The sequence below is a fragment of the Ornithorhynchus anatinus genome, chromosome 17 (genome assembly GCF_004115215.2).
Source record: "Ornithorhynchus anatinus isolate Pmale09 chromosome 17, mOrnAna1.pri.v4, whole genome shotgun sequence".
Taxonomy (NCBI): domain Eukaryota; kingdom Metazoa; phylum Chordata; class Mammalia; order Monotremata; family Ornithorhynchidae; genus Ornithorhynchus; species Ornithorhynchus anatinus.
Window position 1 is genome coordinate 8,103,763 of NC_041744.1, and position 20,502 is coordinate 8,124,264.

At 42.1% G+C, this 20,502-nt stretch overlaps 1 protein-coding gene across 1 annotated transcript in view; it reads right to left on the reverse strand.

The window, feature by feature from the left end:
- Window positions 1-20,502, reverse strand: part of CPD (carboxypeptidase D) — a 55,501-nt gene that overhangs the window by 23,942 nt on the left and 11,057 nt on the right. The window contains exons 3-6 of the mRNA XM_029081610.2: window positions 3,901-4,043; window positions 3,041-3,210; window positions 1,423-1,766; window positions 446-637 (exon numbers count right to left, since the gene is read on the reverse strand). Coding sequence (XP_028937443.1) covers window positions 446-637; window positions 1,423-1,766; window positions 3,041-3,210; window positions 3,901-4,043 — 849 coding nt within the window. The remainder of the gene's footprint in view (window positions 1-445; window positions 638-1,422; window positions 1,767-3,040; window positions 3,211-3,900; window positions 4,044-20,502) is intronic.

Here is a 20,502-nt window from a genome sequence, read left to right on the forward strand (position 1 = left end):
AGAGAAGGCACCCATTTACCAAAGACCAGTGGTAAATACATGGGACCAGAAATTGATAAGTTTGATTTCCAGGTTTGCCACTGACTTGGACAATCTCGGCCTTAATTTCCTCCTCTGTAAAATGGGGATAATGCCATCTCTTCATTGCAAAGGAATACTATAAGCTAACTGATGTGACACAAAAGCACTTGGGAAAAATCAATCATACTTATTGACTGCTTAACTGTGTGTAGAGCACTGTACTAAGCGTTTGGGAGAGTACACTACAACAGAGTTGGTAGACATGTTCCCTGCCCACAAGACACATACAATCTACAGGAAAAATAAAATACCAAGAACAGTACTTTAGCATTAACATCCATACAGACTAAGCTCCTTTTAATGCCCAATTTATATGGCCATCCCATCCCCACCAAATAACGTTCAAGGAGTAGGCTGTCATTACCTTCCTGGGACTTCTCATACCCATCAGGGTTCATGGACGGCATAAGGTGAATTCTTGTGTTTTGGACCAATTCTGTCACTTCGGGGTCTGTCCCATAGTTTTTACAGAGATATTCGATGAGATTCAGGAGCAATTCTCTTCCTACCACCTCATTGCCATGCATATTGCCAATGTACTTAAACTCGGGTTCACCTGCAAACAGAACGGGAGTATTTTTGACTTAAGTAATGAAGAGGCTCAGAAATTAATTTTAGGGCACTTTTAACCCTTCTGAACTATACCAAACAATGAAACAATGCCACTAAACTACAGTGCCTAAGAGGGAGTGGGGGAGGAGAGAGGAAAAATTGGATGAGATGCAAAGCTTCCCCACAAATGTGTTTCCTCCCAAAGGAAGGAAATCTACAGCTCTCTGGAAAGATATCTTTGTCAAAATGCCCAATCCTCAGGATTGGGTTGGGGTGGACTGGGGAAAGAACTTCTCTTCAGAATATGACACAGGGACAGGCTTTTGAGGTAGCAGTTTCCATTCCTAAAGAAAGATCTTTAAAATCGAACTGCAGACCCCCACTTGACTTGGATGGTTTACTCATGTATGACCAAACTTCTTACACACAAATCAGAGATGATACCAAAAACAAATGCAGAGATGACCAAGTCAGAACTAAAAACTTACTACTCACACTAGCAGAATGGTCTCAAAAGTAAATTCTCACTGAACTAGACTATAGTTTTGGGATATAGATTATAACTTAATATCCCAAGGCCTGAAGCCTATTATATGATCTATTGATGTGCTTTCCCTAGTGGATTTATTTTTCCTCTTCTGACCAAGAGAATGGTTTCTTTTCATGTACTGATGCTCTGCTGCAGTTGTCATACATTTAAATACTGTAGGAGAACACTGGGGTGAAATGGGGCAACTCTGCAGAAATTAGCAATTACATAACGGGTGCGATTTCTACCCAGTCTGTTACCTGGTTCATGGACGCCTGGATTGTCGGATATCTCCATGACATAAAGCTCTCTTAACTCCACTGATTTTCCTAGTGAATAGAGCCGTGTGATATTTGGATAATCATTGGCAAACCTCCTCAGAAAGATTTCCATGTCAGGGAAGTGGTGGTGGTGAAAGTCTTTAGGCTGAATTTGCTGGTGGAACAAGGTTGTTGCAGGAGCATTAGTGATAGAAATGGTGCTAGTTGTCACTGCCTGAGTGGGGTCCGGGATTGGCACAAACACTGTGGGCCTCAAGGAGAAGTCCACTTCTTTTGCTGGTCCTTCGGTCACCACAATGTTATCCACAGTCATTGACATATAACTGAGGAAACAAAAGTTGTTTGAGAATGCACATGATTTGATAGGTGACAGTCATTTTAAAACACCGCCTTTTATAAGTACTAGAAGAGTATGAAAAAATGCTACTGAACTTTTCTATTAGGAAGCCATTTGTCTAGTTTGAAGTGTTCAAAGGAGCCATGAGTAGCTTAAAGCATCATACGGTTTTAGGACATTTTAACTGTGACCATTAAACAACAGTATCCGAAGAGCCAACTGCTTTCCCCACCAGACCACTAAGCATTACACAGCACAGCCTGAAGACACTGCCAAGCAACCTGCAATTTATTTATTTGTCTTGGTGTCTGTCTCCCCCTCTCTAGATTGTAAGCTCGTTGTGGGCAGGGAACATGTGTTTATTTTTGTACTGGGCTCTCCCAAGTGCTTAGTATAGTGTTCTGCACACAGTAAGGACTCAAAAAATACAACTGAATGAACGAATTGAATGAATAAATCAATTTATAGCATCTAAACCCTGGTTGCCATCCCAATTCCCATAAGCCCAGGAAAGAACTTCTCTGGAATCACTTACTCCCCTACAAAGCCTGGTAAAGGAAGAGGAAACTTAAAAAAGAGCTGCCTTCTACTTGAAGAGCAGGGTTACAGGGAGAGAGGAAATGCCTAGGACCCAGTTCCAACACTGGGATCAGTGGGATGGGGAAGAACAAATAGGTAGAAATGTAGATCAGAGAGGAAAATAAGGGAATGGAAAGGTCAGGGAGGGTCGATGAGGTAACTCCCTGAGGGCAGGGAATGTGTCTGCTTACTGTTATATTGTTCTCTCCCAACCGCTTAGTACAGTACTCTGCACAGAGTAAGTGCTCAATAAATATGATTAAATAAATTGAATGAATGAGGTGGGAAAGAGGAGGAAAAAAAGAGAAAAAAATGGAGAAGTAGAGAGAGACATGCAAAAATTCCCATACGTGTTTCACAGGTATTAGCTGTCTCTTCCTTAAAAAGTAAAGGAGACAACTCTGCCAAACAGCTCTTCCTATAATTCCTTATATTCTAGCATTAATCTATTTTAGCAGGCAGTTGCTGAAGGAAACAACTGCCTTACAGTTACTACCTTTCAAAGAGCACTCCTCCCATTTGCAATCATTTATGTGGTTGCACAAAGCAAGCCTCACTAGTGGGTAGCCAAACACGCCAAAGACACTAACATTGCCGGGAGACGTCTCTGGCTGACTCTTAGAGACAAGGAAAGGCTGACAAGGCAGACGTGCAGTTTCAACTCAACTGTGGGAATCTTACCCAGTTAAATCTGCTGTGAGGTTGTAGGTTCCAGGCACGAGTAATCTATGGAAGTCCCCAAATCTGCCTGTTGTGATGTTATGGTTAATACCTGCTACCATGATGGTTGCATTCTCCAGGCCAGATCCGGTGACAGAGTCCCTAACAAATCCTTTTACTCCAATGTGGACCTATGGTAATAACACAAAACAAACTTGATTAGATCTGGAATTCTGAAGGGAAAGAGAAGGGGTTTTCATTAGAACCTCTATGTTCCTAGTGCCACAATCTCTTAAATGACATCCTTGGAGCCAAGAGTTTCTTTCTCTTGTCCATCCCCACTTTTGACAAACGTGGACAAAGGGAGTTAAGAAATCCCCTTTATGACATCGGCCAAAATAAGATTAGCAAATTGCCTGCACTGCTAAAAATCCCCCTCCTTTTCTAAAACCTGAAGGTGATGATTATAATGGCCCGATGTCACACCCATAATTCAATGATGCCCAAGGGCTTTAATTGTTCTATCTAATGCACTTGGTAATGCCCAGTGAGCACTGCACCAGGCTTTCCAAAGTAAGTGTAAAATTCATTTTAGAAAATCAACTTTAGAATAAGTTGAGACAAAATTGGCAGTTACCTAATTTTTAAAGTGCCCTCTGACAGGCTTTTAAGAGGCCTACTGAGAGAGATGCAAAACAGAGAAACTTAAAAATCTTTTTTACAGCTACTCTAATCATGTGCTAGAGTAATTAATAAATTCTACTTGAATTTCTCAGAATTAATTATCTTATGTTTCATCTGCCATCCAATTCAGTTGGAAATTTTCCGTTTCCCCCCTGCCCCGCCCTCCACATGCTCTAGTTTTCTAGTCCTTACTTTACCTTTTCAATCAATGTAATTAGAGATTCTCGATTGTTCTCCCACTCCTGCCGAAGTTGAGAAGCAGGAGGGTATTTACAGCAGGAGAGTTCCAGGGTGATTTCAAAGCAGTTGGCCCACACGTAGTTGTAATCCTGCATGCCACCTTTAGAATTAAAATAATAAATTAATTCAAAATAAGATAAAGTTTTATCTAGCCTTCAAGGGGCCACACGAGTCGACTGATTGCCATGGCGCACACCCATTTTCTTCCACGTCTTCTCTAGAATTTTTTTTTTGAGGCTGGTGGGGGCAGGGAAGAGAAGAGTGGGTGACTAGAGTAAGAGGACTGTGAGGCGTCAGATCAAGTGTTCCCAAACTCGACTCTGAGATTTAAAATATTTAACCTGGAGTATACCATGCCTGCACACACTTTCCCCAGAAAGGACTGAGGAACACTCCCAAGGAGTTGAAGCCAAAAAGATGGAGAAGCAGCAGCCACAGCTGAGAAGAGAAAGTGCAGGCTGCAGCTGCCAGCCTGGGATGCAGAATTCTGAGGCTGGGGAATGGTTTCTTCCTGGGCCCCTAAACAAAAATACAATCTCTGGGGGAGTGGCAGGACCTTTCAGTTGCCTAGTGGTGGCTACTAAACCCCAGGCTTTTGCCCCATTAGGGAGCTACTGCTTCTTGAAGACTAAGATGATAACAATAATAATAATAGTGGTATTTGTTGAGTGTTTCCTACTTGCCAGGCACTGTACTAAGTAGTGGAGTAGATACAAGCAAATCAGGTTGGACAATTCCCTGTCCCACATGGTGCTCATCATCTCATTAGAGAAACTGGCTGGCAGGTTGGAATAGGATAGATGGATAGCAGTGTGGGAGCATTTTTTTTTTTTAATGGGATGTGTTTAGCACTCACTATGTGCCAAGCACTATACGACGTGCTGAGGTAAACACAAAGTTGGACACAGTCCCTGTTCCATATGGGGCTCACAGTCTTAATCCCCATTTTACAGATGAGGTAACTGAGGCATAAAAAAGTAAAGTGACTTGCCCAAAGTCGTACAACAGACAATTGGCACAGCTGGAATTAGAACCAGGTCCTCTGACTCTCAGGCCCATGCTCTTTCCTCTAGGCCATGCTTCTTCGGAGGCACGTACACAAAAGTGACCAATTACAGAGGTGAAACTTTAAGAGAAGGCTAATATTAATATTCAAGGAAATTGTCACTTGTAAAATGTTCCTCTACAAAATGAGATGGTGAGAGGAGAGGATGAATTAGCAAGACCAGTGTAGGAAAGTTAAATATGGCTTTGGAATACAAGCCTGGGACTCTCAATGTTTTTAGAGCACGTTAGCTCCTAAAGGGCAAAGGCTAATCTACTCCCATATTTGGCTCCAGTCGAATCACAGAATGGCATAACCAAATATTAATTGATACGGAAACCAGATGGCCCCACCCCACCTCAGCTCTTACTAAAGTTGAATGGGGTAGATGGAGAAATCCGCATTTAATCAACTTTTCTCCAGCTTGCACGGGAACGCTACCAAAGTTATTGCAATCCTTTCAGGGGTTAGGTTGAAAACAAAGATGGTTCAAGTTTACTGCATAGCTATTATCAGATTACAGTAAAAGCATGTGCAAATAAACGCTGATGTGGCTGTGGTCGAACACAAAAACCTTGTTTGTTTTAGAAAGAACTCATTTTGAAGCCACCTGCATATTAAAACTTCCCTTCAAATAAGATTAGACAAATACAACTTTACTTATTCTTAAGCACAAAGTACCCACGTTCTAAAAAGAAATCTGTTGTGAATTTACTGAATAGCCTTCGGCATATTTTGTCCTCAATGGCGATGACATCACAGGATGTGCAAGGCTTGTGATAAGCTGAACATTTTAATTGGCATGTGTTTTGAGTGCTTGCCCTCAAGATCCAGGAAAGCAGTTAAAGTGGAATTCTTATATCAGAAATGGGATTTGGTGGCATCATGGATAGCTCCACTGCCATTATATTGAATGTGAATCCATGTACTAAAGCTCAATTCATTCATTCATGCATATTTATTGAGTGCTTACTGTGTGCAGAGCACTGTACTAAGTGCTTGAGAGAGTACATTACAACAATAAACAGTCACATTCCTTGCCCCCAACGAGTTCGATGAGGAGCTCCTGGGGCTGGTGGAAGGGAGAAGTAGGAAGGGAGAACAAAGAGGGCCTCTAGTTCAAGAACCATGTGCAAGAGGAAGGGAAGAAAAAGGAAAGGAAGCCTCTTCTGCTCAATACATGCCCAGGCAGACTGACACGCTTGGCACAGAGCCCATCTTCAGCACAGCCTCCACCTCAAGCTTTCAGGTTCCAAGCCGGTTGGAAGCAGATAAGTAGATCTACTTGTACAAGAAGATAAGCAGCCCGTTTCTAGGATGCAGAGGAAGGTACTGAATCCCAAAAGCCAGTGGTGATAGTTGTACTCAGTGGCAGCTGCTCTGCCTGGGACTCCCTCTAGACTGTAAACTCATTATGGGCAGGGCACGCACCTGCTAATTCTGTTGTATCACACTCTCCCAAGCGCTTAGTAAGGTGCTCTGCACAAAGTAAACACTTTATAAATACCATTGATTGCTCTGTACCACTGCTCTGAGATTATGTGGCATGGCTCAGTGGAAAGAGCCCGGGGTTGGGAGTCAGAGGACGTGCGTTCTAATCCCGGCTCCGCCACTTGTCAGCTGGGTGATCCTGGGCAAGCCACTTAACTTCTCTGTGCCTTCATTTACCTCATCTGTAAAATGGAGATTAAGACTGTGAGCCCCCCGTGGGATAACCTGATTACCTTGTATCTCCCCCCGTGCTTAGAACAGTGCCCGGCACATAGTAAGCACTTAAATACCATAATTATTATGATTATTATTATGTGGGACTTCTGCAGGGTTCATAACCTTTTGTGGGAGGATTGGGGGCAAAATCTGTGACCGTTCCATGAAGATCCGGACAGAGAATCCCAAGACCCATATGCAAGGGGATCCAGGAACCAAATTCTCCTTTGTAATTGCCTCAGTATTCAATGAGATTACCACAAATGCCAAGGACAAGTAGCCTAAACCCACAAAGGTGACATGAAAGGAATGGGAAGGCAAGGCAGGAGGAAGGAACTCCAAGAATCAGACACAGACTATAGACAGAGAAGATCATTCCAAAATCAACTTCTCTCTGCTTGTCCTACAGAGAAAATCTACAAGAGACAGATGGAGTCAATAGAAGACAGCCTTATATCAAGAGGTTGTTTTTTTCCACCCCAGAGGGAAAGGATAATGACTCAGAACTCTCTGGGGGTGGTAACCGGTTAGGCCAATAAATAATATGTAGATGAGTAACCTGAATTTAACACATTAGAATTCTCTCAACTAGCCTGAATTGAAGTGCTGTGGTAAGACCCTTCTGCCTCAGTTCCTCAAAAGAAGACAAACAGTGAGGGAAACTGGGTGCAGAGAGGGAGATGGAAGGGGAAGCAGTTAAATAGAAACTTTTGTAAACACCACAGAAATGCCACAGGTATGAATGAAACATTTGGGGTGTGAAGAGAGGAAAAAAATATAGTAGTCAACTGTTATTCAGATTTATAACAGTCATATACCCTAGGGTACATAAGGAAGTCTCCATGTTTACTAAATTAAGAAGACAAAGCCTTGGGCTATTTTACAGAGATCATAAAATTAGAATTTCATTTAAAACTGTGGACATGCTCATTGTGACTTTCACAATTCCACCCATAACTAGTCTGACAAAGTTCTCAACTCTATCACAATACTCTAATCACTTTGCATGCCTTTCACTGCCCAGCAATTATTCTGCTCCAGTAGCATTTGAAAAATGAGATAAAGACATGGTCTATTAACAAAGCCAACAAGTGGGGCAATTTCTCCAACAGACTTGTTAGGCTGTGGTTTATCAGGTGCCCATCAAAAGCACCTGCCAACCAGTATCTACATCTTAACAGTAGTATGATCAAGGGCTTGAAAATGCCTCACACAACTTTACGTGGGAACAACAAAACCTCTGTTTTCCTTCCAGAGGGCTTTTAGGGGCCATTCCTCAAAACAAACCTGAACCTTGGGGACTTTGAAGGGTACTTCTACACTAGAGAGAAGCCTGCAGTGGATTTGAGGCTCTGAGCACGAGTGTGATCCTACATCAAATAGGCAACTTTCACATTGTGGTGCTCTTTTCACTGGAAGAGAAAACATTACCCAATTTAGCTAAATTAGGTTGGGAAGAATGCATTATGATCTGGTATTATGACCTGGCATGGGTGGGAAAAGGGGGAAAAAAGCAGGAATCCTCTACACCCTTGAGGTCAAAGAATAATGTTGGTATTTGTTAAGCGCTTACTATGTGCCGAGCACTGTTCTAAGCGCTGGGGTAGACACAGGGGAAGCAGGTTGTCCCACGTGGGGCTCACAGTCTTAATCCCCATTTTACAGATGAGGGAACTGAGGCACAGAGAAGTGAAGTGACTTGCCCACAGTCACACAGCTGACAAGTGGCAGTGACAAGCTGACAGTGACAAAGAAGCAATAATAAAAATAGTATTAAGTTATTACTATGTGCTAGTGTAGATTAAAGGTTACGAGGTCAGACAACCACTGTCTCACAATCTTTCTCTGTATAATGGAGTCAAGAGAATGAGGTTCAGAGAGGTGGTGACTTGCCCACCTGTCTCACAATAGAGTTCCTCTCTTTTCTCCTAGCAATACCAGTTTAGTACCAGTTCTAAAAAGTGGCCCTGAGAGGACTAAAAAGCACATATTATTGTTCTGGTATCTGTTCAGCACTTACTATGTGTCAAGCACTGTTCTAAGTTGCTGGGTTAGATACAAGTTAATCAGGTTAGACACAGTCCCTGTCCCACACAGAGCTTCACACTCTACGAAGGCGGGAGAACAGGTATTGACTCCCCATTTTGCAGATGAGGAAACTGAGGCACAGAGAAGGTAAGTGACTTGCCCAAGGCCACAGAGGGGGCAAATGGCACCAGCGATCTCAACCCAAGTCCTCTGACTCCCAGGCCCTTGCTCTTTCTGTTAGGCCATGCTGCTTCCTGTTACCTACCTCTCCCTTTCCAAGCATTAAAACCAAAGCACGATCCAGGAGTTTGAGGGGAGGAGGGCAAGGGTTATCGTTGGGAGTGGAAAGAGAAGAATTCCAATTAACATTGTTGAGGAGTTCAGGTAGTACGCTCTAGATGTAAATAACCAGCCCATGGTTGAATCACACTGAACTGAATCATAATGGGAATGTTGGAACACTCAAGGAAACTCCTTAAACTAAATTCTTCAAAGACAGACTCAGTTTTAATTGAATTAAAAAGTCGGTGGAAAAGACCGCTAATCTAGTTCAAATGAAGCATTTCACCTCTCTCCAAATCTCAACAACCCAACCGAAGGTCTGTTCAATGTCTAATATTGTTTTTCCACAGGAGAAATGTAAACTAAAAGTCAAAATTCCCTGTTTCTAAATCTCCAAGAAAATAGTTTGAGGATTCCACCTTAATCCATTATCACTAGGAAGCGTCTTCAATAACTCCATCTCTGAACCCAGTTTTAAGATCTACGGATTGTAGTTCCTTTATTCAGAAGGAGAAATAGAGGACTGTGATGCCTTTTCCCAACAATACTATTTCAGAGCATTAACTCCTAATAAAAGCCCTGCTCCCAACTCTTCAATAAGTTAGCTGGGTCTCAATACGCCAATCTTAAAAGGTTCCAACAGGAACCAACGGACCCTCGGCATTGTAGATTTTCTCATTCAGGGTTTCACCTATTCACCGCAACCCCAGACCCACCTCTTCAGTGGCTCTCTGGCCACCACCCCCTACCCCAGAAAACCCAGATGAGCGAGAGTTGTTGAATAAACTTTCACTCTCAGATACAAATGTAATTTACAGCTTCACCTTATTTGTGGGATTTCTCTAACGAATCCCCTATAACTACCATGAGAATAATGTATTTATTTGTATAAGTCTAGCAAAGCTTTATCTAACACTTCAGTTTACAAAAAATGATATGCAAAGGAGGGATAGAACTTGACTATTCACTGATGGATTACTCCCATTAATTAACAGAACTATCTCTTAGATATACAAGTATTTAAATTTTTATTTCTATCTGTAGCAAGTGTGATTGTATGTATATATGTATTGCTACTTTAAAAGCCTCAGTAGCCAAAGTGAACAAATCTCATCAGCTCAAGAAGCAATATTTGTGAAGAAGTTTCCCAAACTAAGATAGTTTCACTTCAATGCAACACAATTGTGGGTCCAACTCTGGCCAAGGGGCCAATACCGTGAAGTGACACACAGCATTTCCATATGGCCTTCACAATGCCCAGCCTCTTCTACAATTACAAATCGCCCTCACTATACACTGAAGTTGCTAGCTTTAGAAAGACACTGCAAATCAAAACCAGCATATAGCAAACTCAATTTTCTGCAACTAGGAAGCATAGCCTTCCAGACCCTTTAGGCTTAAACCATCCTGTTTAAATCCCTCTAAAAAAAAACCCAAGTGTTTTTATCATCATTTTGCAGGCCAGGAAACTGAGGCACATAGATATTAAGGGACTTGTCCAAGGTCACACAGCAGGTGGGTGGCAGAGCTGGAACTAGAACCCAGGTCTCCCGACTCCAAGTTCTATGCTCTTTTCTCTTGGCCAGCCCATTCCTATACTTGGGTTTAGCATCATATTGACAGGAATTTACAGTTGGCTATAGTCAATCAATCAGTGGTATCTTTTAAGTGCTTACTATAATAATAATAATGATGGTATTTGTTAAGCGCCTACTATGTGCAGGGCATTGTTCTAAGCTCTGGGGTAGATACAGGATAATCAGATTGTCCCATGTGGCGCTCACATTTTTCAATTCCCGTTTTTGCAGATGAGGTAACTGAGGCCCAGAGAAGTTAAGTGACTTGCCCACAGACAAGTGACGGAGCAGGGATTAGAACCCATGACCTCTGACATCCAAGCCCAGGCTCTTTCCACTAAGCCACGCTGCTTCTCTAAGCATTACTAAGTGCTTGGTAAAGTACAATATGACAATACTACCAGACACATTCCCTGCCCATAACGAGCTTACAATATAGAGGGGAAGACAGACATTAATATGAATAAGTAATTTTTAATATGTAATTTAAAGATATGTATCTAAGTGCTTTGGCGTTGGGGGTGGGGCAAATATCGAATGTCCAAAGGTCACAGATCCGAGAGCATACACGACACAGAAGGGAGAGGAAGCTGGGGAAAAGAGGGCTTATTCGGGGAAGGCCTCATGGAGATGTGACCTTAAGCTACAGCCATTCAAGATGCCTGATACCACCCTCAAAACCAGTCCAGACAGGCACATATTGTCAGAATGACACTCCCTAATTCTGTCATTTTATTCTCTACAAAGCGTGGAGTGGGAGTTCAAGAAGCAGTGTGGCTCAGTGGAAAGAGCATGGGCTTTGGAGTCAGGACTCATGAGTTCAAATCCCAGCTCTGCCACTTGTTGGCTGTGTGACTGTGGGCAAGTCACTTAACTTCTCTGTGCCTCAGTTCCCTCATCTGTAAAATGGGGATTAAGACTGTGAGCCCCACGTGGGACAACCTGATTCCCCTATGTCTACCCCAGCGCTCAGAACAGTGCTCAGCACATAGTAAGCGCTTAACAAGTACCAACATTATTATTATTATTATTATTATATTCCAGGAGAACCCACACAGTGCTTCAGGAGATAGAGTGGACACTACACATGTGCCATTCTCAACCACACCTCGGGGAGAAAGGAAGACGGTGGCTGGCTGAGCCGAATCCTCCTTCGGAGCCTGGACTGGGATGGGTGGGGCGTCTTAGCTGTTGGCCCAAATGTGCCAATTCTTCCCAAATCGCCCCCCAGGGCAGAGGCCCAAACCACAAAATCATTTAATTCTGTGAAAATGAATTTTTGGTATTAAAAAAGCTTGCTCTAATCCTCAAAAAGAATCCAGGTCTCCGAATTCTGAACCCGAAGAAACTGTAATCAAAAGGAGATGAATACCTATGACCCACTTTCAACTTGGCAGTTCAAGGAAGGCAGTGAAAGAGTCATCTGGAGAGCAGCAAGCTGTGCTTAATCCCCTGACAGTATGGCACCTCCAGGGAGAAAAGGAGGTGGTGGTTGAATGGAGTGGCTCTTTTTCTAATTTTAAAATTAATTACTGAGAATTTTCCCTATAGTGCTGTAGTTCAGTGGGGGAAACAGCCCACAGAATCAATTTTAAAATTTGAAAAAAAAAATACCCTAATAACCCAACAGGTAACCAGTCTTCAGCCCTCCAGTTAGCTGCTTCCCAGGGACAAGTGAGTGTAGCCACCATTCCCCAAAGACAATGCCAGGAATCGGTTTCAGGGGAATGGAGGCAAAGATAACCACAAAATCTTGACAGATTTTTAAATTGATTTAGAAAGTATCCAGCTTCCACGGCAACATCACAAATAGCAGAGAACATTTTCCCTAATTCTAACCATCTGTTCCCGGAAAGAAATTAATGACTTTGGAAATATGCAAATATGAAGTTTTAAAAAAACAAAACCTACATAATCACGCAACACTTGATGAGAGAAGATGGGTAAAGAAAGCGGGAGATTAACACAACTCGGAGGTTTTATCTTCATTTCTGAATAATGAAGAGTTGACAAAGCAAACAAAACCTACCAGATATAATAATAATGGTATTTGTTAAGCGCTTACTATGTGCCAAGCACTGTTCTAAGCACTGGATATAGGATTTGATTGTAGAACAACATAAAACCTTTACACTTAGAAGCGTGAATATTAGCAGTGTGGGCTGTATTCCATTTTTGTTCATGTTTCTATACCAGAAAAGCAGCTAGCTTAGTGGCAAGAGCACGGGCTTGGGAGTCAGAGGTCATGGGTTCGAATCCCGGCTCTGCCACTTATCAGCTGTGTGACTTTGGGCAAATAACTTAACTTCTCTGTGCCTCAGTTACCTCATCTATAAAATGGGGATGAAGACTGTGAGCCCCATATGGGACAACCTGATTACCTTGTATCTACAGCACGTACAACAGTGCTTGGCACATAGTAAGTGCTTAACAAATGCCATCATTGTTATTATTATAGAAACAAAATTGAGGTTCCTCCTTTTTCTCAAAGCTTAAAACTCATAGGTTGCACAAAGAGCCTTAACTAAGCTGTTCAGCTGGACTTATTGTATTCTCTACTAATTTTTGCCTTCACACAATCCCCAATCATTCAAAGGGGACAGAGGGGACATTCAATGGTTTGTGGACAGTACAGGCATTTTCACTGACAGCTGCAATTTGTGCCAGATTCAATTATCACCACATCTGTTTCTAGCAGACGTATCACATGGCACTGAACAAAATTATACAAGTGTTGCTTTCCAAACACAGTGCTCACACATCAAGACCACTTATTTTTTCTGACATTAATCACTCTGCAACTTTTTCCTTTTGATACTATACCTCAAAGTCAATGCACATAGTTGAATCAGTTCCACCTTGCTAAAAATAAAATACTGTCAAATTCAAGCAAAATAAGTCTGGTTAATCCCATCCCCCTGACATATTCAGTTCTCCAACTTTTGCAAGTCTATCTTGGTTCTGGTTTCAGCTGGATTAGAATATCTCACAGACTGATTAAAAATGACGCAGTTTAGCGGCCCAAACACAGGACCAAGGGCAGGAGAGACAAATCAACTGATGGCATTTATTGAACGCCTCCAGGGTGCACTTGATCCTTCCCTTAGTTTCCTCACTAGTAAACATGGATGTAATCACTAACTAGAGGCTTGTCTAGGCCAGGTTAGCACAGAGGCAAAGCTGATCAGGTGTGGATATTCTTTCTGCATTCCCTTAGTCCTCATGTTCCATGACAGGGGAAGAGGGGAGGAATAAAAGATAATAGTGGCAATGCAAAAGAACTGGACTTTTACCATCACAAACACACGTGTAAACATATGTATACATATATACATACACATATTTTAAAATAAATGCAGCAATTCATTTGGGCTACTTAAATTATAATATCCTGCATACCCTAGAACACAACACACTCTGCATCACCCTTGGGGAAGTGAGGTTTGGGTCCACTTCTAGTGTGGACCAGGAAGCCTCTTGCTTCTCTACCAGATGGGCAACCGCGAGCAAGTGGGCAAATCCCAGAACAGGCCAGGGATTTTTACTTCACACAGGACTTTATCACCAGTTCTAGTGGTATGGACAACCTAATTTCAAAATTACTAAAAATTAAACATGAAATCAGAAGACAACACACTGGTATCAAATCAGAAGGAAAAAAAAAAGGACCTTAAAACCCCCTCATTCTAATCTCACTCCATCAATGGTGTCTTCTGAGCATTTGTGTGCAGAGAACTGTAATTACTCAAATTACAGTTTGAGTAAGCAGCGCCTCTGTCTCCGGGAGTTTTAAATTTAAACTATTACCCTGTTTTCAGAAGGGGAGGACTAAACCATCCTCAAGAGATTAGTATCTAGCCTATTTCTGGAAACCTTAAGGAAGGGAGAGATACTTCAGTATTTCCAAAAACAATTGGAAATGATTAAACATGATGTACCTTGAAAACCAGCATCCGCCTCCAGGACTAGGGTGTTTTTTGTGTGTTTTTTTTTTAAATCCTCCCATTTCTTCACCAAGTCCCAGGACAGTAATTAAGGTCTGTGTTAGGGACATCACACAATTGTTCAAAATTAACCTAAAAATCAATAACTAAAGAGCTAAGGGAAAGGTGTCTGAAACTTTTACCTCAGCTTTCTTTTTTGATCAACTGCACCCAACACCCAACTCATTTATTCTATGATAGGGCCTTCAGACCCCCCCTGAAAATGAGGTCACATCTAGGGATCAGGACTGCAGAGGAGGGAAAGCAGGAAGCAAAACACTGGAAAGAATGCCAAAGTGCTTAACCTAACAGAAGAGGTCTTCAAAAAATAAAAAATCAATCAATGGCATTTACTGAGAGCTTACATGTGCACTGTACTAAATGTTTGGTAGAGTACGGTACAACAGAGTTAGTAGACACTTTCCCTGTCCCCGAGGAGCTTACAGTCTTGCAAATGAAGTAACCAACTACTAGCCAGAGAGAGGAGACAGTTGATTTTTGGTTGCAAAACTACATTTACGTGTACAGACAAACTGTAAGAGTGGTGGGGGAAGAGGAGAGAAATCACAAAAAATACAAAAACAGCAGCACCAAAAAAACACACTCCAACATTGGATCCATAAATCTCACAAGCTGGAGTTTCAGAGTTCATCTCTGGCTGGGTCCTGACATAAGGCTGAAAAAAAACCCAAAAAAACCCACCAGCCTACTAAGGTCTATGCTCAATCTCTAGATTGTACACTAGAGAATATTTAATAACACTACTAGGTATCACTCATTTAAAAAATACAAGATTTTGGTTTGTTGAAAGACAAACTTGTTCTGCAAACACTTCTCAGCCTTTTACAGGAAATGAATTGGGATATTAAGACAGAAAATGTATTCCATAAGTGAATCCATTTTCTAGTCATTTTGAACTTTCCATTCAATGTTATTTCTTCCATGAAGGAACAAGGCAAAGAGGTGCAAATCCTTTACAAAGGAGATCTTCCACTCCAGGGTACAATTTTCTTCAGTTTTCCAATGAAGTACTGGGTTTGTCATATGTTTAGAATGCCAAATACCACTTGCAGCTTGTGCCATATTGAGTGTTGAGGTTCCGCAGCTTAAGAGACCCAAAGGTCTTCAGTGAGATTTAATGAAATACAGAAAAATTGAGGGGAGAATTTAGGTGGAGAGAATTTTAGTTTGGGAAAGGAAGGTAACCTTACAGATAAATATTCCCTCCCTAAAGTGTCAGAACTAAATCCAATCAGTAGCATTTTGCGTACCTATTGTGCTCAGAACACCGTGTAAGTACTTAGGAGGTAATATAGCTTCCCTTGGCTTATGCCCTGAACAACTCATCTTGTGGTAATCCATTTCTTCTTAAACAACTCTTGAATATATATATATATGTAAAGGCTAATGAAAGTCATGTAATTTGTACTTATTACAAGTACTAAGATTGTACTTATTATACTTTTACCTTGATCTGTGTGTACTTCATTTGCTAAGGGTTTGGAACAATTTTTTTTCTAAAGTTCGGATATAATTAACATAGCTTTAATCTAAGGCAGGAAAAAAAAACCACTCTCTGACCATACTTTTCAAATTCTTCCTTCATCCTCACTTCTGAAAACTAAGAGGTTTAGGGAAGAGGAAGAAAATAAGAACACCCAGCTAATTTTCAGCAATCTGATCTCTGGTTTTTCTTGGGCCAAGTTTTACCGAAGTAGTGCAGTATTAAGCTAAATATTAATCCTACTCTCAAGTTTCAGAATACACAATTGCACTGCTCCTAAAGGTCAATTTTTATATCAAGTTACTTCAGTTTGGGAAAGCAAGCTCATGACTCAAGTAGAAGCAAATAGCCTTTATTTAACTCTAAGAGATCTACTGACACTTGGCAATTACTTATTTACATTAATGTCTGTCTCACCCTACAGACTGTAAGCTCATTGTGGGTATGGACCACTTCTGCCAACTCTGTTGTACTGTACTCTCCCAAGTGCTTAGTCCTGTGCTCTGCACATAGTAAGCGCTCAATAAATGCCATCGATGATTAGAGAAGCAGCGTGGCTCAGTGGAAAGAGCACGGGCTTTGGAGTCAGAGGTTATGGGTTTGAATCCCAGCTCTGCCACTTGTCAACTGTGTGACTGTGGGCAAGTCACTTTACTTCTCTGTGCCTCAGTTACCTCATCTGTAAAATGGGGGTTAAGACTGTGAGCCCCACGTGGGACAACTTGATTCCCCTGTGTCTACCCCAGCGCTTAGAACAGTGCTCGGCACATAGTAAGCGTTTAACAAATACCAACATTATTATTATTATTATGATCACATCCAGTATCCCTTAACTACTAAAAAGACTGCATCACTTCTAATTTCTTTGGCCAGACTTGAGGCCCAGCTCTCATCATCTAATGCTCTCCCTGGTAGTATTTTTGGTTCAGTGTAGTGCAATTGACAGTGTTCTGCTTAGTACATGGGAGAAGGATTAAAGGGGTCACCGTGGGACAACAACATCTCTGTCCACACCCAATCCTTTTCCTCAAACGAGCATCCTTCACATTGCTTTGGGGGGGAGCTGTGGTCAAACTGGAGTAGCATATTTGGAGGCAGATAAGAGGTTGTTAATGGCTGAAAGCCCCCTAATATGTATTCCCTTCCCTTTAGTAGTAGAGAAAGGGGTACAAAATGGCTGGCAAGGATGACTCTTTCTACCAACTTCTAGTTTGGTTTCCTTTTCTGACTTGAAGAAACAGTTAAGAATAAAGTCAAAGTCAAAAATGAAATTCAGGGAATTTTTCAAAAGTTAGTCAACTTGGGAGCTAAGGGGAAATAAAGAAGTCAGCTCCCAGATATAAAGCTTTTCATAATCCATTTGATGAAGTTATGGAGAGGGAGACATTCCAGGGAGAAGGGGAAGCTACTTTGAGAAACATGAATGACTCACAGCACACGTTTAAAGTCGCAATCCCAAAAGATAACATCCAGCACATTCAGTTGTGTGAGGAAAAAAGCAAACCATCTGTTAAGTTTTTTTTTTTGTATTATGCAGTTGAGTTTTTCCTGGCTTTAAACTAGTAAAGATATGCCAAAAAATACTGGCTAAATTTTACCCTCAAAAGTCAGAAAACATACTGCCATCTGCTTTCCAAATGTCTCAAAGTTCAGCTACTGCCCTAGTCCAAGAAAAGACCATGGCCACTTAGAGAGGCTCTCCAAGAATCAGGGATGCTAGCCTTGTAACTCTTGTCATTTTCCCAAATATGACATGAATTTACTAAATTGCTGGGGTTCAAATTAGTCACAAGTTCCAAGGCATATAAGCATGAAAAATACATTTCACAGCCTACACATCTTAGAAAGAAACTGTTTACCTCACTTACAAAGAGGTTGGTATAGAGCTAAGAATGATTAATCACTTTAACAAAACAATTCTTGGGATAAAAATCTCAAAGTGGGCTTTGCTTTGTAATGAGACCGAGCATAAGAACTCATGAGTCTACCCACTTTATCCATGTACTATATTGTTGTCCGGTAAATTCAAAGATAATGGTGTCACCTGCTTTGGGGGCAGAAGTTAAAATGCTGGGGAGTACAATCACAGTGGTCCCTTTCCAAACCAACACACATGACGACCTAAATAATGGGAGAGCTGGTTCCTGTTTGTGGCTCCGCTTCGCAGGCTCACAATGCCGGTGTTCAAGAAGACCCACTCAGTTGCTGTACACCAATGTGATCCAATTGCTCTTTCTACTATTACAGCTCCCCTTTCAGGGTTGCACCTGGAGAATTTCCAGGACTTTACCAGTCCCAGCTAGGGGAGGGAGAGTCAAGCAGAGGCCTACCCATTCCATTCCTAGCTTGGGCAGCGGCTAGCGAGTGGAAGGCCAATTGCTACAACTCAAAACTCACCTGTGCCGGGCAGCTGAGGCAGGGGAGAGAGTCGAGGGCGAAGACTCAGATTTATTGCGCGAAAGGAGGCTATGGTAAGCCACTTATGTATTTTTACCAAGAAAACTCTACGGATATACTATCAGAACGATTGCAGAGGCAGATGGGGCATTCTGGGAGAGATGGGTCCATAGCGTTGCTACACGTCGTAGACGACTCGCCGGCATAAGACAAGCCTATTCACGATGCTTTGCTTTAGGTTATATTGTGAGTTATGGAATTTCTTCTGCCTGCCTCCCTTGCTGTCTCCAATACTTCAGCTCCCTAAACAGCTACTTAGCTAGTTCCTGGCAATCCTCTTCCTGCGTGTCTGGTGAAAGCATGACCTAGTGAACAGAGCATGGGCCCAGGAGTCAGAAGGACCTGGGTTCTAACCCCAGCTCTGCCACTTGTCTGCTGTGGGACCTTGGGCAAGTCATTTAACTCTTCTCTGTGCCTCAGTTACCTCATATGTAAAATGGGGATGAAGACTGTGAACCCCATGTGGGATGTGAATGGTCCCCAACCTGATTAGTTTGTATCTACCCCAGTGCTTAGAATAGTGCATGGCACATAATAAGCACTTAAATACCATTAAAAAAAGTACTTCAGTGGACTGTGTTCTAGGATCACATCTTTGGAAAACTTGGCTTGCTAGTCACTGTAGTGGCTTCTCATTTGGGGACACTCAGGCTGGGTTACCCAAGCCTTCCTAATGTAAACAATTAAAATGATCTAAATGCGCAGGCCTTGACCTTGAGCTGATGTCATTCGATTTGGGAATTTCCTTGATTCAGTCTACCTCCTTGACTACCAGTACCCTGAATCTTAGCAGCCCTTCAGTGGCCTCTTGCACTCATGTATTAATGCCCATCCTCCCCACTTGCATATGTTGAACATTCAATTTCATTTGTTTTGATTGCAATGCCTGTGAATATTGCTCAATTGCCTTGGCTACAGTGTAAGCTCCTTGTGGGCAGGAAGCTTGTCTTGTAAATTCCCTGTCTTGGGGTCTCTGTTGTGCTTCCAGTGCTTAGCAGAGTACACTTCATGTAGCAAATGCTCAAAAAAATACATTATTATTACTACTGTCACACGCCCTAGCTGCTCTACAATTTGCAGCATTTAACGGCCTATTCCCAACTTCCCCAAACCACTAGGCTAGAACTCCAGGCCCTGAGTGAGGACCAAAGAGAGCAGCAGAGGAATTTTCTGTCTACCTCTCAACAGTTTATTCATTCAGTAGTATTACTGAGCACTTACTGTGTGCAAAGCACAGTTCTAAGCACTTAGGAAGTGTACAACAGACACATTCCCTGCGCACAATGCGCTCACAGTCTAGAGTGGGAGATGGACATCAATATGCATAAATAAATAAATTACAGATATATGCATACATGCTGTGGGATGGGAGGGAGGATGAATGAAGAGAGCATGTCACATCAAAGCAGAGGGAGTGGGAGAAGAAAGGAGGGCTTAGTCAGGGAAGGCTTCATGGAGGAGATGTGCCTTCAATAAGGCTTTGAAGTGGGGGAGAACAATCATCTGTCTGATAGGAAGAGGGAGAGTGTTCTGGCCTAAAGGCAGGATGGGGGCGAGGGGTCTTGAGGAGCCACATCAGGAGGGCGCATCTGGGTCTGGTAGCTCTCTGCTCCTTCCCGGCCAAGTTTCCCGGGAACCGTTCCCTTCACCAGGATCCAGAAAGCAGGATCTGTCGATTGTTTTCAATTCACTGAGCTGGTGAGTATGATATTTTATTCACTATTGAAATGTAATGGATGAGCCCACTTTTAGCCAAAATTTAAGTTCACACATTCATTCATATTTACCGAGCTCTTACTGTGTGTAGAACACTGCACTAAGCGCTCGGGAGAATACAATATATCCAGAAGCAGATACATTCTCTTCCCACAACAAGCTTGCAAAGGCATACCATTTTTCCAAAGAGTCTGACCAGTTCTTATTCTGGAGACTAAAGCTGAAGTGTAATGTTTAAGCTGCTAGCCAAATTTCATTTT